The sequence below is a fragment of the Sphaeroforma arctica genome (genome assembly GCF_001186125.1).
Source record: "Sphaeroforma arctica JP610 unplaced genomic scaffold supercont1.982, whole genome shotgun sequence".
Taxonomy (NCBI): domain Eukaryota; class Ichthyosporea; order Ichthyophonida; genus Sphaeroforma; species Sphaeroforma arctica.
The window spans coordinates 8,628-20,060 of NW_014039576.1; the positions used below are offsets into that span (position 1 = coordinate 8,628).

At 38.7% G+C, this 11,433-nt stretch overlaps 5 protein-coding genes across 5 annotated transcripts; 1 reads left to right on the forward strand and 4 right to left on the reverse strand.

The window, feature by feature from the left end:
• Window positions 1-457: 457 nt before the first annotated feature.
• On the reverse strand, window positions 458-1,051 carry SARC_09542 (hypothetical protein; the record flags this gene model as incomplete). The annotated part of the gene is made up of 2 exons (XM_014296436.1): window positions 458-786; window positions 946-1,051. The coding sequence occupies 2 exons, from the start codon at window positions 1,049-1,051 to the stop codon at window positions 458-460; spliced, it is 435 nt and encodes a 144-aa protein (XP_014151911.1).
• A 64-nt stretch (window positions 1,052-1,115) lies between these two features.
• On the reverse strand, window positions 1,116-1,589 carry SARC_09543 (hypothetical protein; the record flags this gene model as incomplete). Its single annotated transcript, XM_014296437.1, has 2 exons — window positions 1,205-1,589; window positions 1,116-1,143 (listed from the first exon to the last, which is right to left on the reverse strand). The coding sequence occupies exons 1-2, from the start codon at window positions 1,564-1,566 to the stop codon at window positions 1,116-1,118; spliced, it is 390 nt and encodes a 129-aa protein (XP_014151912.1). The 5' UTR covers window positions 1,567-1,589.
• A 2,260-nt stretch (window positions 1,590-3,849) lies between these two features.
• Window positions 3,850-4,578, forward strand: SARC_09544 (hypothetical protein; the record flags this gene model as incomplete). The annotated part of the gene is made up of 1 exon (XM_014296438.1): window positions 3,850-4,578. One exon carries the CDS (start codon window positions 3,850-3,852, stop codon window positions 4,576-4,578), a length of 729 nt encoding a protein of 242 aa, XP_014151913.1.
• A 1,718-nt stretch (window positions 4,579-6,296) lies between these two features.
• Window positions 6,297-9,184, reverse strand: SARC_09545 (hypothetical protein; the record flags this gene model as incomplete). The annotated part of the gene is made up of 4 exons (XM_014296439.1): window positions 6,297-6,539; window positions 7,491-7,622; window positions 8,130-8,263; window positions 9,025-9,184. 4 exons carry the CDS (start codon window positions 9,182-9,184, stop codon window positions 6,468-6,470), a joined length of 498 nt encoding a protein of 165 aa, XP_014151914.1. The 3' UTR covers window positions 6,297-6,467.
• A 289-nt stretch (window positions 9,185-9,473) lies between these two features.
• Window positions 9,474-10,767, reverse strand: SARC_09546 (hypothetical protein; the record flags this gene model as incomplete). The annotated part of the gene is made up of 2 exons (XM_014296440.1): window positions 10,683-10,767; window positions 9,474-9,622 (listed from the first exon to the last, which is right to left on the reverse strand). Exons 1-2 carry the CDS (start codon window positions 10,759-10,761, stop codon window positions 9,474-9,476), a joined length of 228 nt encoding a protein of 75 aa, XP_014151915.1. The 5' UTR covers window positions 10,762-10,767.
• Between the last annotated feature and the right edge of the window lie 666 nt (window positions 10,768-11,433).

The following is an 11,433-nucleotide window of genomic DNA, read 5'->3' on the forward strand; positions in this document are numbered from 1 at the left end:
ATATATACTTAATTTTTGTGTGTCTACCTTTATATACATATTGTGGGTAACTGGCAGTGTTGAATTCTTCACTATGAGTTGTTTATTTATGAGCTTTTCAAAATTGGCTGAAGCCTGTAGATGTATTAACCCACATCGTATACAATATGAGGATAGTGAACGGGATTTGTCGTGATTTTGCGCCAATGTTATCGTTTAATTGTACTATAGACAAATAACTAGCGCTTGTAATAAGTCGAAATTTCAGAAAGTCCCTGACACATTATTTTCAACTATTGGATGATCTTCATATGCATTATTCACACTTTCATTCAATTTAGTAAGTATTCAACGCAGAATGTAAAAGCATAGACATACTGAAATAACAAATTTTGATTTATTCAAAGTAGTAAAGATTGCACACAGTGCGTGTGTTCACTGTTTGAAAGTATCTAAAATCTGTTAGAAGCTCTAACGCTTAAGGATCCAGAGGGGTGTCCATTGCCATGCTGCAACGTGCCAAACACTCGGAACGAGCTCGCGCCGGACCTGCGGGTAGCCCCAGACGAAGCTGTGTGACGAAGGAGACATCCTCGTCAAGTACAGCTTTGAGCGCTTCATCGGGAAGCGCAGTGAGAGCAGCAGCAATTACCGATAGTCCAGGGTCTGCACTATCCAAAATAGAGATGAAACTAGCAGGCTCACAGTTCATATTTTGCTGATAATGTAGAAGACCTTGAGGGAAAAACGTTGATTGATCGGTCTCGATGTCATTCAGAACTAGACGACTACTTTCAGCCACGAAACCTGCCAATTGATGGGAAATGAAGAGGATCAGTACATATGACATATTCATTGCAACGCAATCTTTGTCTGTGCCAACAATAAAGGTAAATAATATACGGAGACACGAATATTCAAAACATACAGGAGTATTATAACGAGGTATAACATATTTTGACATACCGACAGTAAGCATGGCGTTGACGACATATATGGTCTCTGTGCCACGGGGGTGCACATGAGGCAGATTGATACCGCATGGGCCGATACGAAAGCGAGTTAGCGCCATGTTTGCTAGCTGCATGACTGTGAATCCATTTATGTTCACTTATAGAGCGGTGCCACCATTGCCTTCACTGTCTACCGGCACTGCGTTTGTATCTGAAAAATCAATTATGAAATCCTCGTTGTCGAAATTGTCCAAGAAACGACCGAAGCCCACCTTAGCGCATCCAATTGCTCATTCAAGCCGATGGGTGGGAAGTATTCTGGCTCTTCCTCCATCTCCATATCCACCTGGTTACCATCATTGTTATTGTTATTGTTCTGATTGTTGTTTTGGTCGTTGTTTAGATAGCTATTGTTGTTGTTTTGGTAGTTGCCATTCCCATTGTTCCCGACACAACTGATCCATTTGCCATTCGAGCATATGCAAGTTAGTGTTTGCCCTGTAACTCTCTGTCCCTGGGTATAAGTCTGTCTTCGATACCGACAAGACAAATATCCCGTGCTGGGCAAAGCCTCAGTCACGCCTGCAGCGATGGCCATCCAGGCCAAAGCGATGATAGTTTTGCAGCACACCATTGGTTTGAAATGAGAGTTCAAACTTTATTCTGGCAGTGAAAATCTGAGGATCGGTATATACTGTCGCCGGCTTTAATAGGCGCGTAAATTCTGCGTCATTTCTTTGCAATCACATTTTTCTCCTCTATGACTAATTTACTACAGAAACTAGAAAGTGGTTTTAGTATGCAATTATGCTTATAAAATATTGGCATTTGTATTGTTGTATTGGAATTCTGATTCAAGATTTATGTACAGACTAGCCCGGCTTCATTTTTGGGGCTTGGAATTTTGGAATTCTGGTGCATATTTGTCGGTCCTTTCTTCGAGGGTTTCTCCGCTTCTGTATGTTGTGCCCCTGTAAACCATCATTTTAATTTTAGGGCATTCGAGAAAGAGTTCATTCCTTTTTTTTTATCAACCGTTTTTAGGCCTCTATTGTTTGTTTGAGTTAAATATTTACATCCTTGTGTGATTATAAAAACAATATTGAATTCCACTACACTCATTCACTAAGGTCTACGCGAGTCTGCAACCTGCGTCTCTGCGACTCTAAGTGCGGATGATCATGGTATATACTATAATGTATAATGTCTCTTTTTTATTCTCTCTCGAGAGAGAGAATGAGAGGAAAAGAAAGTATACTACAAATTACAGCGGATGAGCGGAATACACCCTGGCCTGGTATAAGACAACGACGTTTCAAGACCGTCGGAAACTAGATTGCTACCCTGGACGAGACATGTCGACGAGACATGTCGATAATATGTAGTCAGAAGTTCGATATACGTCATGACACTGAGAAGACTTGTCACGACACGTCGGACATAAAATATTTTAGAAATATTTTTAAATTTGTCTGTTGACTGTTGTTTACCAGGCCAGCATATTCCTCAACCCAATTTTATTTTATAAATTTGGGTCAGAAGAAATTTTTGAAAAATGCCATTTCAAAAAGAAAATTCAATATAAAAATCCGTAAAAGTAGACCTCGACAGCCACGACTCTGGACTCTCGAATCTCGACTTCGAAAATTTGAGACTTCCGACTTCCGAAGCCGCGAGACTCGTCACGCGTTAAATTCGGCGTTACATTATACATCGTCGTCCGACGTCCGTCGTTTATTAGGAGTCGAGTCCTCAACTCCTCATCAGCTCATCAGTCATCACAGTTCACACCTTCATCAGTCCTCGACCGTCAAATTTATACGACTATTTTGTCGGACTACGGTAACTGGACTACTCTACTATGAGAGAGTGAGAAAATTAATTAGATTGTGCCGCAAAATAAAATATCACTTCGATAACTTCGATATCAGGTTATATAAGACTTATGAGTGATATGACTCGGAAATAAAGACTATCCCTCCGCGGACTTTAACAAGAGACGGCGTAGGTTGAGTCGTGACGGCATGGACAGTGGCGTCTGGCGTCCTGGCGATGTGACGCCACGGGTGGCTATCCTACTTTGAGTCTGGCCAGCAGTTTTTATTGAAACGAAAAGGAAACATCGTGAACAAAAACCAAAAACCAAAAACAAAACGAGCAATCAATTTACACCTCGTGCTATCTAAATAGTTGTCTATGACGTAGTCCAAATGTCCAATATGTCATGCTACCTATTTTTATTTTATTTTTAAATAAATGATACAATTATTTACACTCATTACCCAATGCCCAATGGCAAATGAACGTACAAAGATATTTAGTGGGAGAAATCTATTTTTTTTTCAACGGTTATAACTGTTGTATTTTGTTTTGAAAACTAGAATTGAAGATTGAAAATAAAAAATTCAAACGAAATTGTCAAATTGAGGTGTAAAATTGAATCCATGCTAGGCAGCCGTACAGGGGAGACCAATCAAAACTAAAGTAAAGGGTGTCAAGTAGCGATTGTTAGACGAGAGGTATATAAACATGTAATTAAATATACAGGAGTCTCTGGACAGCTGGAAAAAAACTGAAACAGGGCGACAAAATTAAGAATTTCTTGGAGACTCATCTTTTTTTTTTCATGGGCTCGGAGGCATTTGTATAGTAAATACTTTCAATGATTGAAATTTAATCGCAACTTCAGAAGTTCATGCAGCATTTGGTAGCTGTATGAGATGAGATATGGCGCTGTTTTAAACTCTTCTATGTTTTTGATTGGTAAACAAAGAAGAATTGATAATCTACCTTGTTCACAGCTGCTGCCCCTACTCTCGAGTATATAACCGCGACGCAAACATTGTCATGCGGCACTCTACCTCATAATACGAATACAATCATTAAAGCGTCCCTTGAGCTTCAGAAGAAAGATACGATGCAGATCTTTAAGTCACTTGTCTTGGCCTGTGCCGCCTCTTTGGTGTATGCCCACGGGTTTCTCAGGTCACCTCGTGCTCGCGGCGGTACTTCCGCTGGCCCGTCCAACGCTATTTGTGGCCGAGGTGGCACTAGAGCAGGATCCAGTGTCGCTACCTTCACCCAGGGAGGTACAATTGATGTTGAGTGGGATATCACGATCCGCCATAACAATGGGTTTGTTGAGGTTCGTATATGTGATGGAACTTTGGTTAGCAGTAGCTGTTTGAATGAAAACCTAATGCAACTAGCCAACGGACGGGGCACACGTGTCAACAATGTGAATGTGAATAGCGGTGAAAGCCAACCCAAGAGATTCTCTGAAACGTACAGGCTTCCAGCAGGCTTGAGCTGTCCCGGAGGGTGTGTACTGCAGTGGGAGTGGTTAGCCCCCGGAAACCAGAACTATCACGGCTGCTCAGATATTACCATCAATCCTATAGGAAACAACAATAACGTGAACAACGACAGTCAGGATGAAGAGGATGAAATGGAAGAAGAGCGAAGCAACCCACTCGAACTACGTTGCCGCGACCGTGTGTCTGAGCGCACTTGCGACCGTCGTGATAGAGAACTTAGTTTTAAAAAGCGTTGCTGCCGCAACTCTGGGCGATGCCCCGGCTACGAAAATAGCAAATGCACTAGCAACTTCTGCTGCGAGAGATATGCGTTGAATCGCTTTCGTTGAATTTTTGGTCGAAAGTGGTCGAAAAGACTGGAACATTGCGCCAACAGGTTGGGTTTCGGTGAATCCTGACCAAATAGAAAAAGAGTTTTTATCAGACCACGGTTTGGAATAGGTTGTTGATAGCAGTGCGATGCCAACATAGCAGATAAAGTTTTGGTTGTCTAAGATGTTCCTCTAACTATTTGAGGTATTTACAATGTATTAAACATTGCAGATAAAGTTTTAATTGTCTAAGATGCTCCTCTAACTATTTGAGGTATCTTCGATATATTAAACATAGCAGATAAAGATTTAGTTGTCAAAGTTGTTCCTCCAACTATTTGAGGTATCTTCGATATATTCAGTCGCTTTGTTTATAAAGTGAATATACGATGCAGGTTTTGTTGACATTGTGTTTTTTCCAGAGCACACAAACGCAAAAACGATATTCCACAATGAAGGTGCTTTGGGGAAGGTTCAACATATCAATTCAACGATTTTGGCGAAGATAGGTATTTGATGAAATTACATAGGTTTTAGCGAAACTTTTATCGGCTAGTATAAGTGCTAACCTTAGCATGCCGAGTATGATACTGCGATAGTCTTTAAACACAAATGTGCACTCCGTATTGTGAGCGATTTCATATCAATTGCTCGCTCTAGAGCTAGAAGTACAGAGGTATCCGCGAGGTCAAATATTACTGTGGGCCTTGCAGTAAAGTTTGATGAATATGTTAATACATACTTTGCGCAAACATATCCGATTGATGTAGTGTATAGAATGTTCCTTGGTATGATATATGCTTGGTTCAATAAATTGTCTCCCGACCCGAACTATAAATATATACTTTTGATGTGTTCTTCGTTTGCACGAGAAAAACCCCTCAATGATCTCTCTTCGCAATACATACGTACCCAACAAAAACAAAAAATGGGCCGAATGAACCTGTCCGTGCAAGGTCAAGGGCTGGTACGAATTGCAGATGCATAACAAGAGCATTGAATTGAACTTCGCACATTTGCATTACTATATATTCAAATTCTATTTTGCTCTTATATAATACCACATATTCATATTCTATTTTGATCCGCTACCCGCACATTTGAAATACCATGTATTCGAATTCTATTTTGATCTTGTAAATACCATATATTGAAATTCTGTTGATCTTGTAGTACCATATATTCAAATCTAATTTTGATCTTGTAATACCATGTACTCAAATCTTATTTTGATCTGGTAATACCTTGTATTCAAATCTTATTTTGATCTGCTACCCGCACATTGGCACCGCCAACTGTCTTATGTTTGAAATACCATATATTAAAAATTCTAAATTTATCTTGTAATACCATATATTAAAATCCTATTTTGATCTTGTAGTACCATAAATTAAAGTTCTATTTTGATCTTGTAATATCATGTATTAAAATACTATTTTGATCTTGTAATACCTTGTACTCAAATGTAATTTCATATATTCAAATCCTATCTTGATCTGCTACCCGCCAACACCTGGTCCTTGTCCGTCATGTTATTAAATATATAAACGCTTTATATTATATTTGATATAGGAGACGCTTATTTGAAATTAAATAAGATTTAATTTCGCTTTAAGGCCATCTAAAGCCATAGATGACTCACCGTTTATGCTATTTTCATTTAAACGCACGATGCAAATGAACGGGCAAGGCAATCCAAACGGACTAGATTTTTTTCTTGTTATAGAAATGGCTACATTTATTTTATATTTAGTTGAACAGTGGGGCCAATTAATTATTTCAGTTAAAAATTAAAAAATGGGCTAAATTCCATGTAACCAGAGATTCCATACAACCAGAGGGTAGGTAATCTCAAGGCTACATCGTACTAATAATTATCGGATTAAATACAGCAGAGGAGAAGGCGTCTACTTAGTGTTCATCCGTCTGGTGCCATCCCAAGAGCTATCTGGCGGATTAAGTACATAATGCCGACACGCCTGTGTGGTGTGTAGGCAATGAGACGGAGTGGTTAGTTGTAGTACACACAATGCGATAAGCACATATCATGCATAGATGTTGATATATTACAAGCATGAGTCATATTGTATGTATACATCAATACATTTACATCGTTATACGATAGCCCTGAATTATACTCTATGTACAAATCAATACATCGACATTGTTCTTGTACTTGCTACTACTTTAATACAACAGCGTGTTAAGACTAGCGTAACTCGCAACGCCTCACTCGCGCTGTTGACAGACACATTAATACGCTGATACAAACCCATGGCCACAGTCATGTGACACACAATGACACTTACGTCACTCCGTGGTGATATGGCATCAACACAACTCTGCTGATGTAAAACATCGAGCCCTATTTATTCTTGTACATCATGGATTTAAACTTACCTACACATTGGCACGGCAACTTCAGTATCATATGAACTCTATATGACTCTGTACGAACCGAACCAATACATGCACACTATATGACTCACAAATGAACTGTATGAGACTCGAAAATGAACACTACACGACTACATGAACGCTATATGACTCTGTATTCGATTTAGAGTTTAGGGTTTTTAATAGTTTATCATATCACATAGTGTGTCATTTCACACGCACTCTAACTATATTTCAATACGCATGGCACTACGATATCACCTGCCATGAACACTGACTTGTCTTGTGACACGTTTGTGCCATATAATTTGACACGACATGAACGACACTTGTCAAAACATATAACAACTCTGTTATTTTTCACACTAACACACGCTGTCTTCAGATTTCAATGGCATCTCTGTAGGTATATGACATCGACTAACCTCTCCGTAGCACATCTTTGTTATTTTTAACACTAACACATCACATACTAATGGTACCTCTGTTGACCAAACCCCCCCCCAAACAAAAACGTTAATGTTAAAACGTACCTTTAAATGCGTTTCGGCGGCTTTGTCGTTTGCGTTAGATTCCAAATATTCTACAAATAGAACTGCCGCCATCTCAAATTGGCGGTCCATGTATAGTTCAAACGCTTCCGTATATAAGTCAGCAAGGTCAATCTGATTGGAGGGATGTTAAACATAAATATTATAAAATAAACCAATGAATAAACATGTATTGACATATATATACATGGATATATATTTATATATATGTGTCTGTTAAAAGTACACACAGACACACAGACACGGACAAAGACAGACATATATACATATACATATACATATATATATATATATATATGAATATGTATATATTATACATATACATATACATATACACATATTATGTACATATATATATAAATATATATACATGTATATATATATATATTTATATATATACATATACACACACATCCACACCCACACCCACACATACATGAATACATGTTATAAACTAACTACAACTACACACACACATACATACACACATATATACACACATACATATGTTATGGACAACTACACACACACATACATACACACATACATACACACATACACATGTTATAGACAACTACACACACACTTATACGCATGCCATAGACACCTACACACACATACTGAGGCCAGATTAACGTTGTCGCCCAACGCTGTATAGTTGAGTCTGTCCACAGAGCCGAAGTTGCCGACAATGGCATTGCCTGTGTGTATACCCACACGCATGCGCATCTCAGGATACCCTCGACGCTTCCAATCTACGCATGGTATGGGAGAATGCACGCGAACTTTGTGATATGCATATGTAAATAGGGTGTGTTATATATGTGTGAATAGGTTGTGATATGCATATGTGAATAGGTGGTGTTATGCATATGCAAATAGGTTTTGTTATATATGTGTGAATAGGTTGTAATATGCATGTGTGAATAGGTTGAGTTATGCATATGTGAATAGGTAGTGTTATGCATATGTGAATAGGTTGTGTTATTTATGTGGAAATAGGTTGTGTTGTATATGTGTGAAAAGGTTGTGTTATATGTATATGTCAATAGGTTGTGTTATATATAAGCAAAATTGTTGTTTGCAAGTGTGAAGGATGGTCTACGTCATGGATAGATGGTCCATGACAGTGCCATACTATTATAACTGCATGAACGCATATTTAGCACACAGACACATACACATACATAAATACAAACACGCATACACACACATACATACACACATATACATACATACATCCATACATACATACACTCATATATACATACATACATACATACATACATACATACATACATATACACACACACACACATGCACACATGCATACATACATACATACATACATACACATATATATACGTACATACATACATACATACATACATTCATACATACATACATACATACATACATACAAACACTCACACATAAACACATTCACCCCAATGCATGTACACACACCCACACCCACACCACACACATCCGCAATCCATATACGCACACCACACACCTGCTTTGAGCGTCTCCAAACGGCTTTTGCACAGCAGAGCGGCTTCGCACGCCTTAGACGGATGGTCTATGACGGTGTACGGGGCATTCCATAGGGCCATAATACCATCGCCTATGTACTTATCTACCACACCTTCTGTCTCGGATATGACTTGTGACATACTCTGTGTGTACGTGTGGGGGATGGATGTTGGTGTTGGGGGGGTGTGTAGAAGTGGGTGGGATTTATGTAGGTATCAGTATAGGATGTGTATCAGTGGGTGTGTTGGATGCAGGTATACATCTACACTACACACACGCATATATATCTACACAATACACTCACATAAACACATACACACACACACACACACATATATATATATAAGCATAATATTGGTGCATACCTGGTTAGAACCCATGCACCACATTCCACAGCCAACTCGCATAAAAACTTATAGTAAACGTATTTCACTCAACGAGTCGCACCTGCAAGTACTCACTGAGCAGTTCCACCAATTCGTCCAGTTCTAAGGTTTCCGTAATATCCGTAAAGTCCACAATGTCGCTGAAGAATATAGTCAGCTCTCGCTTGACGCCTCCTAGCTCGGCTTCTGCTCCTATACGTTTTTAATAGATGTACATACCAATTGAGTATATCTACGTTGCAGCCCTTATACGTTTTCATTTATGTACAAATCACCTGAGTATGTCTACGTTGCAGCCCTTATACGTTTTAATTTATGTACAAACCAATCGAGTATGTCTACGTTGCAGCCCTTATACGTTTTCATTTATGTACAAATCAATTGAGTATGTCTACGTTGCAGCCCTTATTCGTTTTCATTTATGTACAAAGCAATTGAGTATATCTACGTTGGGGCACTTATACGTTCTTCATTAACGTACTTTCCGACTCGGTACCACTCACGTGCAGTGGAGTTACATATTCGTACGTTTTCGACATTCGTACTATTTACACAGGTAATAAGATAAACAATCAGGTGATCACAAAACACACTTAGTGCAAGCAAGTCAGGTGATCTTTAAACGTACAGTTCACCACAAACACACTCAGTGCAAGCAAGTGAGGTGATATGTAAACGTACAGTTCACCACAAACACACTTAGTGCAAGCAAGTGAGGTGATATGTAAACGTACAATTCACCACAACACACTTAGTGCAAGCAAGTGAGGTGATATATAAACGTACAGTTCTGCAAACGACACTCATCGGCAGAGTCTGTTCGGCGAATGGAAAACGTTACGTTTTGATTAGACGAACGGCTGACAATGCGTTACACGTGAACAAGACGTGCGAAACAAACGCCAAGATACACTCGGATGTAAACACACGCGTACTCATCAAACAGACATCTAAATACGACTAGCACACACAACAGTACATACATATGACACACACACAACAGTACATACATATGCATGTAAACACACGCGTACTCATCAGACAGGAATTTAAATAGGACTAGCACACACAACAGTACATACATATGCATGGATACAACTAACACACACACTACAGTACATACATATGCATGTACATAGGAATAACATACACACAACAGTATCGACATATGCATGTACACAACTAACACACACACAACAGTATGCACATATGTCTGTACACAGGACTAGCACACGTAAGTGTACACACATACCTGTCTCTACCAAGATCTGCACAACATCTGGTGGAACGTATTTGGAGAACGATCGCAGAGAGAGCTTCATGCCATACATCGCCTGTAGTGTGTGGGAGGTAACGGGTCGAAAAACGGTTTGATTGGAAGTGAAACGGGATGGTTATATACATTGGAAAGGTGTAGTGGCATGTCCAGAATAATCCAAAGCGTTCCATGTGAATATTGGACGATTTGAATATCACGCTATGATATAGCCCAGGATCTACAGTACAATACATACATGAATAAACGTATATATCCATCCATATATCTAAATGACTCTACAGTACAATACATGTTTGATCAAACAAATATATCTATCCATATATGAAAATGACTCTACAGTACAATACATACATGAATAAACGTATATATCCATCCATATATGTAGATGACTCTACAGTACAATACATACATGAATAAACGTATATATCCAGCCATATATGTAAATGACTCTACAGTACAATACATGCACGATCAAACGTATATATCCATCCATATATGTAAATGACTCTACAGTTTTCATTGTAACGCAGGTGTATTCAATAGGTACACTCACATCACCTCTTGCATACTAAGAGTTTTACAGAAACATGCAGGTACACACACATACATATATGTATATATATACATACATACATACATACATACATATACACACACACACACATGCACACATACATACATACATACATACATACACATATATATATAGATCAAACGTATATAT